The sequence below is a fragment of the Equus asinus genome, chromosome 20 (assembly GCF_041296235.1).
Source record: "Equus asinus isolate D_3611 breed Donkey chromosome 20, EquAss-T2T_v2, whole genome shotgun sequence".
In the NCBI taxonomy this organism is placed as follows: Eukaryota; Metazoa; Chordata; class Mammalia; order Perissodactyla; family Equidae; genus Equus; species Equus asinus.
In genome coordinates, this window is record NC_091809.1 from 83,388,861 (window position 1) to 83,412,902 (window position 24,042).

At 37.3% G+C, this 24,042-nt stretch overlaps 1 protein-coding gene across 1 annotated transcript in view; it reads right to left on the reverse strand.

Annotated features, from left to right (window-relative positions):
* Window positions 1-24,042, reverse strand: part of RNF169 (ring finger protein 169) — a 79,801-nt gene that overhangs the window by 40,416 nt on the left and 15,343 nt on the right. Inside the window, exon 2 of the mRNA XM_044751932.2 lies at window positions 10,224-10,297. Within this exon, the coding sequence (XP_044607867.2) occupies window positions 10,224-10,297 (74 nt within the window). The remainder of the gene's footprint in view (window positions 1-10,223; window positions 10,298-24,042) is intronic.

Consider the following 24,042-nt stretch of genomic DNA (forward strand, 5'->3'; position numbering starts at 1 on the left):
GACACAAACTATACCTATTGTAGTGACTGTACCAGTCTCCATGATTTGGGGAGCTTCTCTCAATTCCACAATAAAAGGTAACCAACCTGACAGTGCCATGAACACATGGCTGGTGGGAGGAGTGCTGCCCAGTGGCACTTTAAAGACTAGAAGTTCATGAATCCATAATTTTCTCGTTTTCTTATCTGAATTGGTCAAAGGTCTACCACCCAATGACAGCAGTCTACAGAAATAATTTGTGGGAGTTGTAGGACCATATGGTCCTACATGGTGTTTCATTAATCTTCCCCACACACACATGTAATAACATATTTTTCTTATAAAATAAGATGATGATGTATGAAAACATTCACTAAATTATATGAGTTACACATATTTAACTCATTTTCTAGTTATCTCTGGGCCAAAGTTCCTCAAACTGGGACCCAAGACCTCTAAGGGGCTCACAAAGGTAGTGATGGGAATCTTTAAGTTAATTTTCAATATATTTTTAATAATTTAACAAATCGTACACTTATAGTCCATAAGATTGTACCCACTAAATATCACCATCTCAATAAATAGGTTGCATACATTTTTGTTGCTAAGGTTTACTCTTTAACAGAAGAGATTAAAAAAATATTTTAAATTCTTATGGGGGTGATGAAAGAAGTATAACACAAGCTGATAAAGCTAGGGACCACTGCTTCAGAATCACTGTTTCAGAACATGATGAACTTGTTAGATAATCAAATTAGCATCAGAACTCTTCAATTTACTTTGGTATCTAGAGCAATCAATGCTTTATATCTTCTATCTGGTTCCTAGATTCTCATTTGATACCAACAGTTACCCCTTGTATAGGGTCCAATTGGTGATGTTAATGCTAGCCACAAAAAGAAATGTGTTTTGGGTAAACTAGGACTACTCACGAAGCTTCTATTTCATAGCATCCTGAAATCACAGCAAATGATCTCTTGCATGCAAAGCTAAAGCCATGACTTCTACTCAAGCAATCACACAAATAGAACCAAAGCAATTAATTTGCTCTTATGATTCTTACCTAATTTTAAAGAAATAACATTGATGATACTATGCTCTTTTCACTTTAAATTCTCAAACACCTTTCAATTTAAATGTTCTGTTTAGAATGAAGTATACCTAAATATTTATGCCAAGATAACATTTTACAAATTTTCTTCTTTATGTAATACAGTATTTAAAATCATTTCAATATAGGTTTTAAATTATTACATGCATTATGCAAAAATGCATATAAAATTAACTGTAGGTATTCAAGTCTACATGTAAATTGAACCAGCAGATATAGTTAAGTCATATGCTTAGTGGCCAAACTAAAAGGTTGAATGACGGGGAGGGCTTCATTTCACTTAGGAGAAGTAGAAAGTTAGAGCTCTAAGTCTTTGATTATGAAAGGTAAAGACAGGCCTTCACCGTTCAGAGTTCAAGAAAATAGGGAATTCATTTATGGTTCATATCACTAACTTTCCAGCTTCCAAGCATGATTTTTTTTACAGCTAGCCATTTCTTACTCAAATGAGCAAGCAAAGAAATGGCAGCAATGGAGGGGGGTTACTTTGTGCTAGATTTTTTAGTATTCCAAATTTTAAAGAATAATTCTTATATATGGGTTACTATGTGCCAGGCACCATTTCACAATAACCCTATAAACTAGTTACTATGGTGTCCATTTTACAGACCAGGAAACTTAAGACATGAAGAGACTAACTAACCTGCCCAAATCCATATGCAGAGCCAGGATTTGAACTCAGACAGTTGGCTCTTAATCACTATCCTATACTGTCTCTCAGTGTAGGGTTAAATGTCCATATCATCTATATAGTGACTTGTTGAGCACATGCATTTTTTAAAAAACTTGGAGATAAACAAAAAAGTTGACTGTCAGATGTAAGCAGCAAATGAGACTTTAAAATTCTGTAAAAAGTCTTAAGTTTAAATTTATGATAAACATTTAAATATGGTCACTGGGTGGCAGAATTACTCGTAATTTTCTCTTTCTGCCTTAATCTTTTTATAACCTGAACTTTTTTCCTTTTTACAATTCATAGAATTTTACAATTCTGCTTACTTTTATAAGTGGGTGGAGAAAGCTATTTTAATTTACTAAAACTCTCACTAATCAGATATTTTAACAAAATATTTTGTACTAGAGACAGAAGAGCTGCAATCGCTTCTAGAAAATTCTCTCATTTGGCCTTCAAGTAGCATGGAAATGATTTTATTTAAACTATTCTCTAAGCCACAAAAACTATTATAATAATACAGTAATCTTATAACTACTGATCCTCTCCTCTTATAAATGAAGGAGACAAGGAAAGACAGCACATTACAGAAATAACCTGAATAACCTGCTATTCTAATTCAATTTGATTATGCTTTGAGTTTCCTAAATGTCTTACTTTCTTTGAAAAGCATATTACTTGATAAAGTTGTTTCTCCTCATCTGGTAGTTGTAAATAGCAAAAGGAGAAAACAACCATGTTTAACATTTTTAGATTTTGAGCATCCTATAAGCTAACTAGCCAGCCCTGGTGGTGAGATTTGGTACTCTCACACCCCGGCCCTGGTTGGTTTCTGGTCAGGGAACCACACCACCCGCCTGTCAGTTGTCATACTGTGGCATGTTGCTGTGATGCTGAAAGGTATGCCACCGTATTTCAAATACTAGCAGGGTTGCCCATGGTGGACAGGTTTCAGTAGAGCTTCCAGACTAAGACAGACTAGGAAGAAGGACCTGGCCACCTACTTCCAAAAATACTGGTCAGGAAAACCCTGTGAATAGCAGTGAAGCATTGTCTAATATATTGCCAGAAGGTGAGAGGATGGCACAAAAAAGACCAGGCAGGGTTCTGCTTGCTGGACACAGGGTCCATAGGAACCAGAACCAACTCAACAGCACTAACAATAAAATAAGCTAACTGTTCTTCCCTCATGCAGTCAACGTTTGTTCTTTTGAGAGTTTTTCCTTCTTAATACTATACAAGTTACCTGCTCTTAAACATGAACTATGAGATTCTGTATTCATTTTCTGGTTCTAGAAAGAGGCATGTCAGCACATGCCAAAAGTATGCATTTCCTCAAAGATTACATAATAACAGTTCAGAGGAAGAAGAAAAAATAACAAATAATATAGCAAAAAGAACTCTAGAAATCTTAAATACATCTATTTCTATCATGAGCCAACCATATATTCTTATAGATGTCATTTCTCTTAAAAGAAAGGGCTTTGAAACTAGATGATCAACAATTCAATTCAATCAGCATTTGATGAATACCTGTGTGCAATATATTATATTAGATGCGGTGGAGAGTTAGAGTCTAAAGAAGCAGATCCATTGTGAAAGATTTTTATAATCTAATATGAAAAAACATTTTAAAACACGTCAATAACCTGCAGCTTCTGCAGTGTGATGTTACATATTTTAAACTTTCCAGGTAAATACAAGGTTCTTTTAAAAGAAGTAAATTTAAAAAAAGGGAAAGGACAGCTCAACATTCAGCTCATGACGCACTGCACAGTCAAAGAGATTTAAGTGAAATGTTCGAGTTTTAATAATGTACCTTATATTTTTACAGTTCATGGCAGAAAGATAATAAAAGGGACTTTAAAGAAATATAATTTCAAAGATAATTAGGTCCTAAAAGTTAAAAAAAATTCCTTCACAAAAGTTAATATCTGCCTTATAGAGACATTACTTGCTTCAGTAACCCATTGACCATATCTGATTACTCTGCGCTCTAAGGACTAAGAACTGCACACTCACTACTTGAATAATTTAGCCAGCAATGGGGAGAAAATAATCCTCAAAAGCGAACCAGCAGAGAGGGAGAAAAAAGAAAATAGATAGGTCAGTAAACCAGCTCAGAGAAAGTCTAAACCACTCATATGATCCACAGAATTATCAAAAGCAGTTCGTCTTTCCCACGACAGTAACCAGGGAGAGAAGCAGTCCAGAAGCAAAGGCTGTTTTTTCCCCAACATTCAACCTTTCAGAGTCCAATGATTCAAAGAAGACAAACAAGAGCATGCTGGATTCTATGTTTGCCAACTCTAACATAAAGCAACTATTATTTAACCATGTGGTCAAAGTTAAGCACCTAACAAACTGTATAAGAAGAAGAAATAATGGTGTACTTAATAAGCTTGAACAGAATTCAACCAATGAACAAAATTTATAGAGATGAATCAATTATTTCAAAAGATAAAAATGACTGTCAGTCTCATATAGAATGGAAATATAAAAAGAAGTCAATATTGAAATAATTTCCCCCTAAAAATTACTTTTTCATTTCAACATATATTTACTGCAGACAAGAATATAACAAATATATGTATAAATATTCAAGAATGAATATAACAAAATTCTTTCCTCAAGCAACATAACAAGATGGAAGACTGAGCACATGCTACTAGTCTCCTTCCACTTAATACTCCACAAAATGTCAGAAAACTTTTTTTTTTGCTGAAGAAGATTCCCCTTGAGCTAACATCTGTTGCCAATCCTCTTTTTCTTTTTTTTGCTTGAGAAAGATTAGCCCTAAGCTAGCATCTGTGCTAATCTTTCTCTATTTTTTTGTACGTGGGACACCTCCACAGTGTGGTTGATGAATGGAGTAGGTCTGTACCGGGCATCCAAACCTGCAAACCCGGGTCACCAAGGCAGAGCACATGGAACTTAGGGTCAGGGTTAAGGTCTGGGTCCCCAGAAAACTTTTTAATAGACTACATCTATAAAAGCACAGAAAAATAACAAAAGCATACCATTAGCAGTCAAAATCACAAGTACTCAAAAAATGGAGCTGGTTTTCACATCTAAGCGTTATAAACGAGCAATTCACAGAAAACATGTAAATGGCCATAAGCATAAGATGCTTCTCCTCTCTAGTAATCAGGGATATGTAAATTAAAACGAGATACCATTTTTATCTAGCAATCAGCAAAATATTAAAAATAATGATAAAGATTTGGCAAGAATTTGAAAAAAAGAGACTCCCTTTTACTGTTGGTGAGAGAGTAAGTTGAAAAAGTCTTTTTAAAAGGCAATTGGTTAATATCCACCAAAATACAAAGTTTATATTCCATTTGACTCTGCACTTTCACTTCTGGAATCTAAGGAACTATTTCCTCACATATATGTGTTCAGTGAAGAATCTCATTAAAATTGGGGGAAATGGGAAACAATTTAAATGACCAATGATATGGAATGGTTAAGTGAATTATGCCTCATCCATACTATGAAATATATTCAGGATGAAAAAGTACCTACATGAAAGACTCTCCCCCCAAAAATCAGATTGTTAGTGGGTAAAAAAGCAAGTTAGACAATAGATCATACTATTCTTCAAAAATCCCAGCTTCTTAGAAATATTTACCATCAGACTGTAACGGCCACAACCTCTCTTTGTGGTAGTCACCTACTACCTCTCTGTCAATTCCCCTCATTCACAGAAAAACTTAACACCTAAGTTTCTCTCCAACTATTCCAGTGATCATTCCTGAAGCTTTCAATATCAGTATACTCTCTCAGTTCCTTCACTTCCTCCTAAATAAATCTTTTCTTCCATCCTATTTCAGTTATCTACTCCCATGGTCATAACCTGAACCTTGTCGTGTCCAATAACTAAACCACGTCCTCCTAGTCTCACTTCTAAGCCTCTCACATTTAGACCACCTCTTCCTAGGCTTTACTTGTATGCTAGGGACCATACTTTCACAATTCTTTATCACCATCAACACTTCCAGTTCACTGACCCTACCATTCTTTCATTGTCCATTATATCCCTCATATCCTCAATTCCTTCCTTAAATCACCTCCTTAAATAACCATCATCCAACACTGTAACACCACCCTTGTATACACCTTAAAGTCCACTGCATCTCTCCCTCTGTCATACTTCTGGCAAAACCCTAATCCTAGATAAACCCAACACATAGCTTACTCCAAAAATGTCCTAATTGGTATTACTTCCATTCTTGTCCCATGAGGCAAAGACTTCTAGCTGCCTACCCAATATCCATTTTCTCCTTCCTTACTAAAAGAACCCTGATTTTACTTAGGAAGTTAATGTACCCAGCTAAAACATTATGCTTCCCAGCTTCCCTGCCAGCTAGAGGGAGTCTGTGATACTGGACTATAAATTATAAGGTGAGGTCACTGGGTGGGGCTTTGGAGAAAGCTCTTTAAAAGGATCCAATTCAGCTGACATGTGTCATTCTGCCTTCCGTCTGTGATTCTAGACAAGGATCAGCCATCCTGCACAAGGAGATAGGCATACTTGAAGATGTCTAAACAGAAAGACAAAGGAGCCTGAATCCCTGGTGTCATGGAGCTGCCCTATCAGCCCTGGACTGCTTATCTCCGTTTTTTTTGTTGTTGTTGTTACTCGAAAAAAATAAAACTCCTAATTTGAGTCACTATTTTTAGGTCTCTACTATTCACAGTAAATACAGTTCCTAACTCCTAGGTCCATTACAGTTTATTCCCCACACAGCAAGCAGTGACCTTTTAAAGGAATAAGTCAGAGCATATAATTGGCTCCTCACCAGCTCAGCTAGGCCTTCTGTGATCTGGCTCTGCTCTCTCTCCCAGCGCATCTCCTACCAAATTCCCATACCTCCCTTCCACCCACCACTTGCACACTCAGCTCCAGCCACACTGTTCCTTGAACAAACCAGACTTGATTGTCTCAGGGGCTTTGCAGTTGCTGCTCCCTTTGTCTGGAATGCTCTTTCCTCATACTTTTACTTGGTTTGCTCCCTCATATTCACAACTCAAATGCTGCCTTTTCTGAAAGACCTTCCCTGATCATTCTATCTACAACAGTCTTTTTGTGTCTCTTCAAGTTTCCTTTCCACTCCCCTATAATTCTGCTATCTTGCTTTATTTATATTAAATATGTTTGTTTATTTACTGTCTGTCTTCCCCACAAGAATGGACTCTCCCTGAGGGCAAGGACTTTGGGTGTCTTCTTCAACACCATATTCCTAGTACCTGGCACACGGTAGGGACACAATAAATATCTGATTAATAAATGAATACACATCATGATCTCATTTACATTGAAAAAGACTAAAGTGTATGAATGTGTGTGTAAGTATATAAAGGATCTAGGATATACACTAAACTGTTGACACTAGTTACTTCTGGGGAAGACAGTGGAAAATACGGAAAACAGAAATTTCCACATCACATTATTTTTCTTATTTAAAAAAGACAAAACTAACTACAAAACACGTCAGGAAGAAAATTTTAAACATACTTAGAAATATAAACCTATTTATAGAATCATAACATTCTACATTACTTTTCTTCTTTAAAAAAGACAAAATTAACTGTAACACATCGCAGAAAGAAAATTTTAAACATACTTAGAAATATAAACCTATTCATAGAATCATAAAATTTAGAAACTCACAGTAACCTCAGTAAGTATACTACTAGCCCACAGGTAGGAGGATCTATGATTATTAAGTAAACATCTTTTTTTTTTTGAGGAAAATTAGCCCTGAGCTAACATCTGCTGCCAATCCTCCTCTTTTTGCTGAGGAAGACTGGCCCTGAGCTAACATCCATGCCCACCTTCCTCTACTTTATATGTGGGACGCCTACCACAGCATGGCTGGCCAAACGGTGCCATGTCCGCACCTGGGATCTGAACTGGCGAACCCCGGGCCACTGAAGCGGAAGATGTGAACTGTGAACTTAACCGCTGTGCCACTGGGCCAGCCCCCTAAGTAAACATCTTTTAAAAGAACTAGAATTAGAGGAATAAAATTTTCTGTTAACTTTTTATAGCTCCTTCACTGTCTCTTAAACAAAATAATAAAGTATACCAAATAAAAAGTATACTAGTAGTATGTTACACATCAAATTAGTAATGATGAGTTGTGTAGAATTAATTTCCACTTACCATCCCTTGCTCAGTAGAAGCTTTTAAAGATCTTCCTCCCCTAGAGATTCATCCAGATAATTATATATTTACTTTGTTTTGTTTCAGAAAATATGCATTCTAGGAGACATCTTTTTCTCAATCAAGTTCTCCATCTAAATGTCTAGTGCCTTTTAATTTTTTTACACCTTTATTGACGCATATTTTATATATTATATAATTCATCCACTTCGAGAGTATAAGTCAATGATTTTTAGTAAAATTACTGAGTTGTAGAACACACCATAAATCAGTTTTAGGAATCTTCATCACTACAATAAAATCTCTCGTCTCCATTTACTGTTAAGCCCCATTCTTATTGCCTGTTCCAATCAACCATTAATCCACTGTCTGTCTCTAAATGTTTGCCTATTCTGGACATTTTCTAGAAATGAAATCATACAATGTGTGGTCTCTTGTATCTGGCTTCTTTTACTTAGCATCTTTTTTGAAGTTCATCCATGTGATAGCATGTATCAGTGATTCATTCCTTTTTATTGATGAATAGTATTCCATTTTATGGATATGCCACATTAGTGCTTTTTTTATTTTACAACTTGGATTTCCATTTTCCCGGTTGTACAATGGATACAGGATAACTTGGTTACTTGCGGGGAGGGGAGTGCGGGGGAAGGGATCTACAGCTAACTCTTGTTTAACCTAAATGACATAAGTGAGTGTTTTTCAAACCCAATCCAGTGTATTATACAGGATGAGAGTGTCCTAGCTTCACTCAACATTATGCCATCAGTCTCTTTTAAAGTCATTTTCCTGTCCCTCCCTCCTAACAGGAACAAAAGTACAGTTCCCCCAGGTTTCTTTCTCTCTCCTAAGGCTTTAAAAACCTCTACTCTTACTATACTTTTCTGCTTTACCTCCTTTTTCTACCTCCAACTCGTTGTTTTCTCTTTATCTTCAAGCTGATAGCTTTAAAAGTTCCATTTCTCCAAGTTTCTGAAAAGGTGTATTAGAACTAAATATCTGCATATTCTGGAACTTTATTTAAGAGGAATCTGTCATTCTTTTGACGTGGCCCCTCAGAATAATTTCTTCCTATATAGAAAAACGCTCTGTAAGTGATTTAAAGAAGAAAAAACAAAAAAAACCCTCACAGTATCAATCTAAAAGACACATGAGGACCCAAGTCAACATTTGACACCCTCATTTCAAAGAGAAGGTCAAAGAATGTATAGCAATTAAGCACAGTTTTCTACTATCTTTTCTTTTTAACATAACCTTGTTAAATATCAATTTTTATATTCCGTATAAAAGGCTACAATAACATTATTGTCTTGCCTCTGTTTTATGATGATGTCTGATTCAGATAAAGTGGATTACTTACCTTTATAAAATATTAAATATCCACATGTAGAAGATTATCTAATCATTTATAAAGGTGGGTAAGGGATGGTGGTACAGAAAGAGAGCTAGGGAAGGATGACACAGATCTTCAAGTCTTACTTCTCTAAGTAATTCCCAGACAATCAGCTTGAAAATATCAAAAATAAGATGATGTGGACACAGCTAAAAGCGTTCCCAGTGGTAAACGTTCTGTAGGAAATTATTCCACTACCTGCTTACTGGCCTAAGATACAGTAAAAGATAACACGAGCTACATGTAATTAGAGAAACTTTGCAAGATAAGGAAAAATAATACAAGCTATTATTATTAAAGCTTAAATGTTAGCTTTTCACTAACATTTCAGTGCCAAGAATATCCTTCTTGGTGGCCAGTTATTGCAGCAGGTGTGTGAAAGGCCTGGTGAGCTACATTTTCATCTTTGAAAGGACAGCTAAAAAGGGCTTCTTAATTAAGGTTTATTCTACCTCCATTATAGCTATAGAATCTAACTGGGCCTGTATAAGGTAGTGTGGAGAACGGCTCTGCATTGCAAATTTTACTTATTTATCTATTTTTTTGAGGAAGATTAGCCCTAAGATAACATCTGCCACCAATCCTCTTCTTTTTTACTGAGGAAGACTGGCCCTGAGCTAACATCAGTGCCCAACTTCCTCTACTTTATATGTGGGATGCCTGCCACAGCACGGCTTGACAAGCAGTGCATAGGTCCACACCTGGGATCTGAACTGGTGAACCCCGAGCCACCAAAGCAGAATGTGCACACTTACCCACTGCACCACCAGGCCGGCCCCTCTGCATTGTAAATTTTTTAAAACTGCTAGTAAATAAAAACTCCCACTAAGTATTCTTTAATGTCATTATCTCAGTTTACTTTAAGAAAATGAATGGCACAACAATATGTATACTATACCTTTCTCAGGCTTTCATATTCCTCACGAAGTTCCCCAGGCTTGCTTAATTTGATTGGTGCTCTGAATATAAACTCTGGAAGAAAGGGAAAAGAAAACACCTTTCAACAGACTTTCTAGGAAGGAATCAAGACCTTGTCTGACTGCTGCCCCCACATTATAAACCACATAAAAAACTGTGGTCATCTTAATGTGAATATTCAAAATTCATTTAACAAATATTTATTAAAGGATATATGGGGCCAGACCCGTGGCTGCATGCTCTGCTTCAGCAGCCTGAGTTCACAGGTTCGGATCCCAGGCGCAGACCTACACCACTTGTCAGCCATGCTGTGGCAGCAACTCACATATAAACTAGAGGAAGACTGGGACAGATGTTAGCTCAGGACTAATCTTCCTCAGTGAAAAAAAAAAGAGATATAAATCAGGCACAATTCTAACCACTGGGGAGGAGAACTCAACAAATAAAGTCATTACTCTCATGGAGCTTATAACCTTGTGGAGGGAAACAGACAATACACAAACAAGCGTGTGTATATAATACAACTCGTGGTACTAAGCACTATGGAGAAAAATAAATGTAGGACGGAAGAAAAAGATTATTTTATATAGAGTGGTCTGGAAGGGCCTCACTGATGAAGTAACATGTTAAAAGGCCTCAAGGAAAAACTATATTTTAAGCTTTTAGTTCAGTGTTACAAAGCAACACTTTAAATGAGCTGAAGTTTTATCCATAATACTGTATTTTTCTATTTCTTTTTCAACCTCGCCATCAGAATATTTTCCTATATACAACCTGTGAGTATTTTCAGTATATAACCTGATCTTTTATTCTCAAAGCCTTGAGTGGTTTTGATCAGCCTATAGAATAAAGTCAAAACTCTTCAACATGTCATTCAAGGTTCTCCAGAGACAGATCACAACTTAATCTTTCTAAAGTACTGTTATCGCTCAACCCTTAACTATCTAGTTACTATATATATATATATATATATATATATATATAGTATAATATATATATGCCATATATTTTTAAAACTTTTATACTGTTTTCTCAGCTAAAATTCTGTTTTCTCCCCTTCTCTCTCTATATTTTTATAGTTTTTCTTTTCTTTCTTCTGAGGAAGATTAGCCCTGAGCTAACATCTGCTGCCAATTCTCCTCTTTTTGCTGAGGAAGACTGGCCCTGAGCTAACATCTGTGCCCATCTTTCTCTACTTTATATGTGGGACACCTGCCACAGCATGGCTTGACAAGCGGTGCACAGGTCTGTGGCTGGGATCCAAACCAGTGAACTCTGGGTCACCAAAGCAGAGCACACAAACTTAACTGCTACATAACCAGGCCAGCCCCTCTGTCTATATTTTTAAATCTGAGATATCCAGGCCCACAGGAGGCATACAATACACATTGATTATACAAACAGATGATAAAAATCCAAGTTAAGAACAGGAATAAAAGATAGGTGCTAAATGCTATCAAAAAGGAAAAAGAACAGGGGCCAGCCATGTGGCTTAGTGGTTAAGTTCAGTGTGCTCATTTCAGCAGCTCAGGATTCAGTTCCTAGGCATGGACCTACACCGCTCATTGGCCATGCTGTGGTAGTAACCCACATATAAAGTAGAGGAAGAGGGGCACAGATGCTAGTTCAGGGTGAATCTCCCTCAGGCAAAAACACGAAGATTGGCAACAGATATTAGCTCAGGGCCAATTTTCCCCAGCAAAAAAAGGGGGAGGGAAGTACACATTTCTGCCTTCTTAAATATACATGACATTTCTGTATACCCCATGTATATTTAGTGATTTAAACACAGTATTTAAGACTTACTAATAACTCTCCATTCCATTGAGGTTGATAAATATTTGATGTAGAAAAGTAGGCTCCTCAAAAACTTGACTTTTGTCCTTTTTCAGTTGTCTCAACTATTTTAGAAAGACTCTTATTTAGTACATCTGAGAAATGTGGAAGCTACTGAGATAGAAACATGAACCCAATGCAGATGCAGAAAACAGTAACTGAAAGGTCTATCAAGTACAGAGAATTGTTGGACCCTGAGTTTGGGAGGCAAACATTCCATCACCTTCACCCACTTAAAAAAAAAAAAAGCCCTGATGACTATTTTAATTGTATCCCTTAAGCACATTTCCAATTATAGGCAAGTAGTATTTAAAATTAGATGCTTCAAAAGAATGAGGGAAGAAGGGAGGGAAAAGCAAAACCCTTAAGACAAAAACGTACTTTCAATCCATTTATAGAGAACCTATTAGATGTAAGATACTTCATACATATTTTCTCAGTGAATCTTCACGGAAACTTTATAAAGTAGGTATTATACCAATTTTACAATAAGGAAAATGAGAGGTTAATGATTTGCCCAAAGCCAGAGAACTAGTACATGGCAAAATCAAGAGAAAAACATTAATAAGAATAAAGAGGGAAATTACATAATGATTAAAAGGCAACCAATCAAGATATAATAATCACGAACTTGTATGAATGTACATCACAGAAAAAACTAATAAGATTATAAAGAGAAATTAATAAATCCAAAATAATGGTAAGAAACTTTAACACACCACAATTAAAAACAGATAGATCAGGCAGATCAAAAGGTAGTAAAAATACGGAAATATTGAACAATAAAATTAACAAACTTGATCATATATATGTATATACCCAATGAACAGGATATATATTCCTTAAAGCAAACAAGGAACAATTAAAAACACACTACGTCAGGGGCTGGCCCCGTGGCCAAGTGGTTGAGTTCGTGCGCTCTGCTGCAGGCAGCCCAGAGTTTCTTTGGTTCGAATCCTGGGCGCAGACATGGCACTGCTCATCGAACCACACTGAGGCAGCGTCCCACATGCCACAACTAGAAGGACCCACAACGAAGAATATACAACTATGTACCGGGGGGCTTTGGAGAGAAAAAGGAAAAAATAAAATCTTAAAAAAAAAAAAAACCACTATGTCACAAAGAAGTTTAAAAAAATTTCAAAGAATTCATATTATGCAGACTTTGCTCCTAGATCCTAGCTGTCATTTTCCAAGCCAAGTTTTCTAGCTACCTGGCTGATTAGTCTGTGTTACCCAACATTCTTTCTCAATAAATTCCTTTTCTGCTTAAACTTGCCAGAGTAGATTTCTGCTGATTAAAACTAACAACCCTGGTTGATTTTATTTTTTTACATGGAACTATGCAATGACCAATAAACTAATCTCTAGTAAAACTGGTTAAGGAAAAAAAAAGAGAAGACAAACTAAGAATAAAGAAGACAAACCAAAATACAGATGTCAAGGTGAATTTAAATCTCCAACAACTGTTGCCAATCTTTTTTTTTTTTTCTGCTTTATCTTCCCAACCCCTGCCCTGTACATAGTTGTATATCTTAGTTGCAGGTCCTTCTAGTTGTGGGATGTGGGACGCCGCCTTAACGTGGCCTGACGAGTGGTGCCATGTCCGTACCCAGGATCCGAACCCTGGCCACAGCAGCAGAGCGTGCGAACTTAACCACTCGGCCACAGAGCCAGCACCAGAAATGATCTTGTGTGTATATATATATATATAATTTTGGATGTCTGCAAGTATATCCATAGATTAAATTGCTAGAATCAGAATTGCTGGGTCAAACAATACATGCTTTTGTAATTCTGACAGACAATACCAAATCACCGTTCCTTCCTGAAGCCTGGATGGATTTACAGTCCCACCACTAATGTATTTCCTCATACCTTTTCCAACACAACAATCAGTGTTGAAACTTTTTAACTTTGCCAATCTAATAGGTGAAATTTTGTATCTTATATACTTATGAAATTGAGTGCTTTTCACATGTTTGAGTAATTTGCATTTCCTTTGATAACAAACATATATGCATTTCCTTTACTCCTATTGACTTTTTCTTCTTGATTTGTTAAAGCTTTCTCTATATAAGAAAAATTAGCGTTATGTCGTATGAATAGCAATTCTTTTCCTAGTTTATCATTTGCCTTGAGTTTGTCTATAGTGGTTACTTTTATGTAGTTATATTAATCAAACTTCTCTTTTATGGCTTCTGCATTTTGTATCATATTTGGAAAGACCTTCTTCGGGCCAAGATATAACAAATTCTATCATAATTTCTCCTGGTACAAAGTATAAAATTCTTCTCATATCTACTTTTAAAAATTCAAAATCTTGGGGGCCAGCCCTGTGGCTGAGTGGTTAAGTTTGTATGCTCCGCTGCGGCAGCCCAGGGTTTTGCTGGTTCGGATCCTGGGTGTGGACATGGCACTGCTCATCAGGCCATGTTGAGGCAGCGTCCCACATGCCACAACTAGAAGGACCCACAACTAGAATATGCAACTACGTACTGGGGGGATTTGGGGAGGAAAAAAACCAGTAAAAAAGAAAAGATTGGCAACAGTTGTTAGCTCAGCTGCCAATCTTTAAAAAAAAAAAAAAAAATCAAATCTTTATTTTTATTTGGGGGGGCAACATAAGAGCATAATCTTACTCAGGCTTAAAAGTAAGTCTACTAGGGGCTGGCCCCGTGGCTGAGTGGTTAAGTTCGCACGCTCCGCTGCAGGCAGCCCAGTGTTTCGTTGGTTCGAATCCTGGGCGTGGACATGGCACTGCTCATCAAACCACGCTGAGGCAGTGTCCCACATGCCACAACTAGAAGGACCCACAACGAAGAACATACAACTATGTACCCGGGGGCTTTGGGGAGAAAAAGGAAAAAATAAAATCTTTAAAAAAAAAAAACAGTAAGTCTACTATCCAACACAAGGGATGAAAAGTATTTTAGTGATAGCTTGGTAGAAATGATGATAATTTTTACTTACTATTGGAGGATTTGCTTTCTCTAAAATGGTTCTTGCTGACATTTAGAACAAAATGTCCAAAGAGCTTAACATCTTCATTATATAGTGTAAATAATGTACCTGATCCCCAACTTAGAAGCTTCTCAAGCTTTGGATAAGTCAGTCCCAACTTCCTCTTCAACAAAATCAGAATAATATCCATCACAACAGGCTATTATTATGAGGATCAAAATGAGTGTAACAAGAGTGAAAACACTTTGTAAACTATTTCAGCCAGTAAAGTGGCCTGCAGTAGAATCTAAAACTATAAAATTGTCTCTGGCATTGGTGAGATAAAGAAACTGTGGTTTGGTCTGATTTATTTGCAAGTACAACTTATAAGAAACCAAAATAATGATCCAACTGCTTTGATACACATATTATATGAAAAGTTAAACTCCCTTTTGGATACTTATTAAGAAATCTCAAAGCTCATATATAAGGCCAAGGAAGAACTCAGCATACTGATGGAAATCTTATTATGCCTTCACTCACTTGACAGTAAAAGGGAATGAGCAGAGGTAGGGTGGAGCACCAATTTACATTCACCAAAATTAGTGCTGATATAGATTAACTTAATCTTGGATTAAGATTAACGACGACGTTTAATGCTTTAAAAATACAAAATGCTAAATAGTCAAGACCACTTTTTGTCCAAACAGTACTGTGCTACATTAAATGGCATTGTGCCTTTTGGGCAGAAAAAGGCCAGAAAAACAAAAATCTCCGCTTTTAAATCAAAATCTTTTACAACGTCTCTTAAAGCTGATTGGAGGACGTGTAGACACTCAACATTATTAATTAAACTAAGATCTTTATCAATCATAATTAACCTTTCAGGTTCTCTGATTTTTAATAAAGAAAGAACAATTGTTTATAACAAAACAGCTTCTGTCTGCTGATGTGGGACTTCATTTTTCTTAATTTTTTCTTTACTTCCTTCCCCATTCCTAGGGTCATATGTCAGCTTCCTCCACTCCAAAAGATGAAATTGTGGTTGAAATACCTGCAAGACTACTGTAAAAGCAGAGCAACAGGAGAAAACCTAGAAGATGCTGGTATGATGATGCCTTTTTAGATATACTATCAAAGGCATGATCCATAAAATAAGGGATGATAAGCTGGACTTCATTAAAATTAAAAATTTTTGCTCTGCAAAACACAATGTCTAGAGAATGAGAAGACAAGCTACAGACTGAAAGAAAATATTTGCAAAAGATATATCTGATATGACTGTTAGCCAAAATATACAAAGAACTCTTAAAACCCAACAATAAGAAAACAAACAACTTGATTTAAAAAATGGGAAAAGGACCTTAGACAGCTCACCAAAGATGTACAGATGGGAAATAAGCATATGAAAAGATGTTCCACATCCTATGTCATTAGGGAATTACAAGTTCAAACAATGAGATACCACCACACATCTATTAGAAAGGCCAAAATCCAAAACACTGACAATAACAGATGCTGGTAAGGATGTAGAGTATAGGAACTCTCATTCATGCTGGTCTGAAGGTAAAATGGTATAGCCACTTCGAAAGACAGTCTGGCAGTTTCTTACAAAACTAAACATAGTCTTACCATATTATCCAGCAATTGCACTCCTTGATATTTACCCAAATGAGTTGAAAACTTATGTCTACACAAAAACCTGCACATGGATGTTTATAGCAGCTTTATTTATAATTGCCAAAACCTAGAAGCAAGCAAGACATCTTTCGGTAGGTAAACAGATAAATACATTAAGGCACATCCCGACAATGGAATATTATTCAGCACTAAAAAGAAATGAGCTATCAAAGCCATGAGAAGACATGGAGGAACCTTAAATACATATTTCTAAGTAAGAGAAGCCAACGTGAAAAGTCTACATACATATGATTCCAACTACATGACATTCTGGGAAAGACAAAACTATGGAGACAACAAAAAGATCAGTGGTTGCCAGGGATGGAGGGGAGTACAGATGAGTAGGCAGAGCACAGAGGATTCCCAGAGCAGTGAAAATACTCTACACGATATTATAATGATGGATATACGTCATTGTACATTTGTCCGAACCCATAGAATGTATAACATCAAGAGGGAACCCTGAGGTAAACCATGGACTTGGGTGATTATGAGGTATCATTGTAGGTTCATCCTTGGCAACAAATCTACCATTCTGGTGAGTGACATTGATAATGGGGGAGGCTATGTACATGTAGGGGCAGGGAGTATATGTGAAATCTCTGTACCTTCCTCTCAATTTTGTTGTAAAACAAAATTCTTTAAAAAATTCTTGGGGAAAAAAAAAAGTCAGAGCAACAAGATCTCAAAAGAACCAGAAAAGGCAACATCACTCTCTTTAGTCCAGAGGAGTTAGTCCCAAACCCACCAATCCCTCCACCAGCTTCTACAGGGATTTTCAAGAGTTTCAGTAGCACAGAAACAACCACTCACTCTTCCCTCACCTCACAGAAAAGAAATGCTAGAAACTACTTCACGTGTCACTGAGATGCTGAATATCTTCGTATTTGTAAACAAATCCAACGGCTGAGGTACTTTCTTAATGCCAGTACTCTGACTACTATGTTTAACAGGAAGAAAAACTCTCTAAGGATCCAATGCCTTAAGAATGACACACACCTGTGGCCGTGACCTAAGCTAAGTATTGCATTCCGTCTAACATGAACTGTAGGAGCAGCTGTACTTCCTTGAAGGTTCTTCCTGAAAAGGGTTTTCTCTGGGGCGAGGTAACCGGTTATTAATAAAGGCAAACAAACAAAACAAACTACAAGACAGGCATTTTGCCAATTGCACCAAACCCTCAGGAATGAAGTGTCATTGTCAAAGCATCCACATCAATACAAAATTAGAAAAAGAACCTCACTCAACCATAATGGGAAGATGCTACCCTAACAACTCTCAAATCCAAAAGTAACCATCCCTTGGTACTAGACTATGCTTCAGTTTTTACCCCTGTAGGTTCAACTTCTTATCAGTGCAGCAGCATGAAAAAGAACTTTCCCAAGACCTAGGTCCAAATTTGAATACTCCCACCTCCTAGCTATTTGCCCTGGGGCAAATAAAAAAATCTCTTCAGCTAATTTCTAACTCGATCACTTCAGCAGCATCATTATGATGGCTGGCAGTTATGTAACACTTACACCAGGCTCACTTCTAAGCACTCTTTATTTACTAACTCATTTAATCTTCACAATAACCCAATGGGGAGAGGCTATTGTCCCCATTTTACAGAGGAGGAAACTGAGGCACAGAGCATTTAACTTGCCCAAAGCTACATGGCTATAAGTGGAAAAGCTATGATTTAAACCCAGGCAATCTGGCTCCAGGATCTGTGCTCTTATCCACTATGCCTTATTACCTCTTTAATTTAAAAAAAAAGGCCTAACAGCCCTATATAACAATGGGCACAAGACATGAACGGTCATAGAAAAAATAAATTCACATAGCTTATAAACATATTAAAATATATTCAATTTCACAATACTAAAATCAAAACACTTTTATGTATCAGATTGGCAAAGATCAAAAAGTTTGATAATGACAAAAATTAGCAAAGGTATCTTTTATCTTAAAAACATCATACATGTGTACAAAGATATGTACAAGAATATTCATGAAGACCACTCACAATACTAAAGACTGGAAACAACCTAAATATTCTTCAATTAGACTGACTGAATAAATTATCAGATGACTGGGATACCATGGATCTATTTCTATAGTATCTGTTTTTATTCCTGGTCTCATTTCTTGGTTTACCTGGTAATTTTCGTTAGAATGCCATTCATTGCGTATAAAAAACTGTACAAGCTCTGGACGATATTATATTCCTACAGAGGATTCACCACATTCTCTGACAGGCAGTTACAATGAGGGTAGATCACCTCACAATCCAGTCGGGACAGGAGCTGATTTGAGGCTGGCCAGTCTTTGCAAAGCTTGTAAAGCTTATTCTACCCTAGTCTAGCCCTCCAAGGGTCCAACTCAGAGTCTGGGGTGTTTACCAAGCCAACCTTCCTTGGAAGGTCCTGAGCTTTTTTCTCAACACTGAGGAACTGCTAACAGAGTGTGTTTTTTAGTAGCCTTATGTGAAGCTTCTTAGCCTTTTATCCTGCACAGTTTAAGAATCAGCAAATGGCTCAAGAGAAAAAAGCAGGTGGAGGGGGGCAGGGACAAGGGGAGGCACCTCCCTTCTCTCTGGGATCTTGGCCTGTCAAGTTTTGGTTGCCTTGGAAGCCCTAAAGTACAATTTTTGTATCTCCAACCCCATGAAGACAGCTCTGCTGGCTTTTCTGCCTCTTAATAGCTGTACTCTCCCTTTGCCAAGAATCCACGAATGTCTGAAGTCCTGGCTGCCTTGGCAACTTACCAATGCCTTCATATAGATTTTTTTAAAAATCAGGCGTTTCTAGTTATTCTCAGCAGGAGGTTTGGTCTGCCACAATCTGCTCCATCATAGCCAGACGCAAAATCTACATTCTTCATAAGCAGTGAAGAAGCAAGATTTTCATCATGAAACCACAAACCATTACTAAAGAGGGAATAAGCAGTGAGGAAGAAGACAAAAGTAGAGAAGGTTCCTTTAAGAAAGTCAAGAAAGGGATAAAATAAAGGTAGAACATGTGTGGTCCAAGTCCTAAAGGAACTTTCAATCTTACTAGGGAAGGAAAATCACACAGGAGTGAAACTATAGAATGGCAGCGACTTATAAAAATAAACACCTAAGTGCTGCATAGAACAGCAAGAGTAGAGGTACACACAGCAAAAGGAAGACAGTCAAAGCACATCTTCTACCACAAAACATATGTAAGTGCAGAGGTACACAGGAAACAAGAGGCCATTATCCATATTAATCTCTACATTACCTGCTTATACTACCCACCAAACTTCTGAACAACCACTGTCAAATGGAATATGTGAAAGCAGAAATTTTAATGTTAAATTAAGCACACCACTTAGAAGTAGGAAGGTAGAAACATGGGGAGTGACCACAAATGTGTTCTAAAACCAAACTAAAGTGGTTTCCATTTCATCGACTATTTTTTGGTTTACTCCTTTTAATTCTTGAAGAGTACAGTTGACAGCCAAGTACCACCTGTCCTAAACAAATGCAGCTGCTCATGTGCCCACGTGCAAGACAAACAGCAATTTATAGTAGGCAATATAAATAGTTTACCTGAAAAGAAGAGGAAGTACACAGAGAAAACATTAAAAGCTAATAAAATGTCAAGATCAAATTTTAAGGCTGCTTACTCAAGTACCATAATTAACATCACAGATTACTACACATTAATTACACTGTTTGTGTTTTAAAACCATCCTTCGGCAAAGAACTAATCAAATCAAAATGTCACAGCTCACATACCATGAATTTAGAAAATGTAACTTTTGACCTAATAATTGAATTTCTAGGAATCTATCTAAGAAAATAATCTAAAATATAGAAAAACTTTTACATAAAAAGATTTTCATTGCAACATTGTTCACTGCAAAACAAAAACTGAGAAAAACCTAAATGTCCAATATTGAGGGAATGGTTAGGCTGATTATGGACAGTCCATACAATGTACTTCTATTCTGCCTTTAAAATTATATAGAAAGATTTTTTAATAATGTAAGATATTGCTTTAACAGGATAGGAAAGCATTTGGGTGCAATGAGAGATGCAAGTTGCCAGACTGAATATGCCTTATAACTTCAAACATAAGAAAACATTAAATATAGAAATGGCAATAAGAAATGGAAAAAGAAAGGGCAATACAACTGTAGAAGTCAGAAAGGGAGAAAAAGAAAACATTAGTGATAACATATCAAGTTACCATGTATAAGTGTGTAATAATAATGGAAACAGTTACCAGAGATTAGGAAATTCAAGAAGGAGTGAGCAGTGAGGAAGAAGGGAGGTGCTGTGGGAGAGAAAATACACACACAGAAAGGCATGAGACCCTTTCCCCAAGCCATTTATAATAGAGTTTATTAGCTAAGACAAATTCATAAAAGTTTTAAAAACAGACAAATTACTGCAGAGAGAATTTCAGATACATGGTCACAAAATAAACAATTGCCAAATCAATCTTACAAGCAAATGTTGCAACAAGTGTCTGTTGGAGGAAGAGAACAAGGGCTGGGAAGGAGAGGCAAGGCTTTAAGAAGGTGGGATGAAGCTGGGTCGAACTGCTAAAACTCAGATAAGTGAAAAGATGAAGAGCAATTCAGGGGAACAAAGTAGGATCAGAAGTGTGATAGCACTACTGAACTGCACACTTAAGACGGTAAGTTTCATGTTACGTGGTTTTTACCAAAATTTGAAAAAAAACTTTTTCAATGTGAAAGCTGGATAATGAATACATATATTCTGCACCAGCAGAAAGTTTACATAGGAGAATTGTCCAGGCCAGAAAGGTAGGCTGGGGCCAGGTTATAAAGAACCTTCAACATCAGGCTAAGGAATCTAAATATCATCCTGTCTTAGATAACACTATCATATTTAATCTTATCAATATGGTAAGACTATAAATAAACAATAAAACCTCAGTTATCCAGCATGCTTGGGGAATAGGGTGTTCTTTAATCTTAGGTGGTAACAATGCCAAATCTGAGCAGAATCTTCCCTGCACACAGTACGAGGGAGCTACTTCAGGAACTCTACCGGGAATGCCTGTCTGGGTTGGTCACTCAGCTCAACATCTTTTCCTAATGTAGCACTTTACCAGCCACACGAGTATGCCTGACAACTTCTATAAGGAGAAACACTCCAGGCTGTGGAGCCCAATCAGATTCCATCACTTATCAGGGTGACGTTGGGCACACTACAACTTCTCTAGCTCTCAGTTTCCCCATTTCCCAAAAGGATAATACCTTCCTCAAGTGAGTTGTTGCGAATGATTAAATGACATGATTTAATATAATGTCTGGTATAGCATTGGGTATATAACCGATATTCATTAAATGTTAGATACTTCCCTATAAGGAAGAAGAAAAATTCTACTTAACCTTTTCAGGGGTAGAAATTTCTCAGAATTGTAGGAAAGTATAAGGAATTCAATGAAAAAAAAAGGCACCAAAGATTTTTTTTCTTTATATTAGTGGGACAACTGGAAAGTGCTTATTAAATTAACTGATAATAAAAATTAATGATGATATTCAAATTCCAAGGTGCATCTTGTACCCTTTGCTTGAAGAATTTACCTGATTGGAATCTTTTTTTTTTTTTTTGATGAAGATTAGCCCTGAGCTAACTACTGCCAGTCCTCCTCTTTTTTGCTGAGGAAGCCTGGCCCTGAGCTAACATCGTGCCCATCTTCCTCTACTTTACACCTGGGACGCCTACCACAGCATGGTGTGCCAAGCGGTGCCATGTCCGTGCCCAGGATCCAGACCGGCGAACCCCAGGCCGCTGAGAAGCGGAACGTGCGAACTTAACCGCTGCGCCACCAGGCCCGGCCCCTTACCTGATTGGAATCTTGATCTGGGAAGAATAAGAAGTAGTCCTAAGCAGCCTGAGACTCTATAGACTCTTGGTCAGACAATGAATATTTTCAGCTTTGCCGATCCTAAGATCTCTGTCACACCTGCTCAACTCTGCTGTTGTAGCATGAAAGCAGCCATAGACAATATTTATGAATAAGTATGGCTGTGTTCCAATAAAACTTTACAAAAACAAGCAGCAGGCTAGATCTGGCCTGCTGACTATAGTTTGCCAACCCCTGGTGCTACAGATTGACTGTGCTCCCCACAATATTCATATGTTGAATGAGATTAGTGCCTTAATAAAAGAGACCCCAAAGAGCTCCCTTGCCCCTTCCACCAAGTGAGGACACAGCAAGAACACAGTTGTCTATGAATCAGAAGGCGGCCCCCATGAGACACCAAATCTACCAGCATCTTGATCTTGGACTTCCCAGGCTCCAGGACTGTCAGAAACAAATTTCTGATGTTTATAAGCCACCGAGTCTATGGTATTCTGTTATAGCAGCCCAAATTGACTAAGACACCTAGATTAGAGAAGACAAAGTAAGAGAGTAAAGACCAACAAGATTTGCAAAAGCAGGTATTAAACAAGAGTAGAGTCAAAGCATAAGGTTCCTTGTTGAATCCAGAAATGGCCCAAACAACAAGGCATAGTTGGGCAGTCTACAATGGATCAGCACAATCAAAGCCAACATGAAGAACACAATAAAAGAAGTCACAGAAGCAAATGTAGGAGTGAGAATGCTGCAGAGATGAAGGCCCTGCAGACCTATGCAGATCAAGATCATGCAACTGCCCCCATCACTATATCCACCACCACTCTGGTGCAAAATCCTTCGGACTTAATTTCTGCTCTGTTTGAGGCAAAGAATCATTCACAATAGTCCACAAGGTGGAATGATACCAAAATGAGAAAGACTGCAGGATTTAGAACCATAGGAACCTGCATTCAAATATACCACCCCCTGGCTTTGTGTATCTACCAGTATTTATCCTTGCTAAGCCTGTTTCTTCATCCACAAAATGGGAGTAACACTTACCTTAACAGGGTTGTTTATCTCATCTAATTCTCCAATACCTACTTAGTACAGAGTCTTTGTGTATTAAATGGTAGCCTAACTGGCCTCTCTGTCTCTTAGACTCTATCTTTCCATCTATCTTCAACTCTGCTTCCTTAGTTCTTTATAAAACAGAGAAATGACCCTATCATCCTTCTGCTTAATAACTTTCACTGGCTTTCCTCTGCCTCCAAGATTTACAAACAGGACCCAATCTACCACTCCAAGCGACATTTTCTACTATTCCCACAATACTTCTCCCCTCCCTAGCCTTCCCACATCTCACTTTTCCTAGATATGCCATACCTATTTCCTCTGAGACTGTATTTATATATGCCACTTCCTCCTCCCAGAACGCTCTATTAATTACATGATGATTAGTCCAAACCCTGTTTATTGCCCTCTCCTTTGTGAAGCTTTTCCCACTAACAC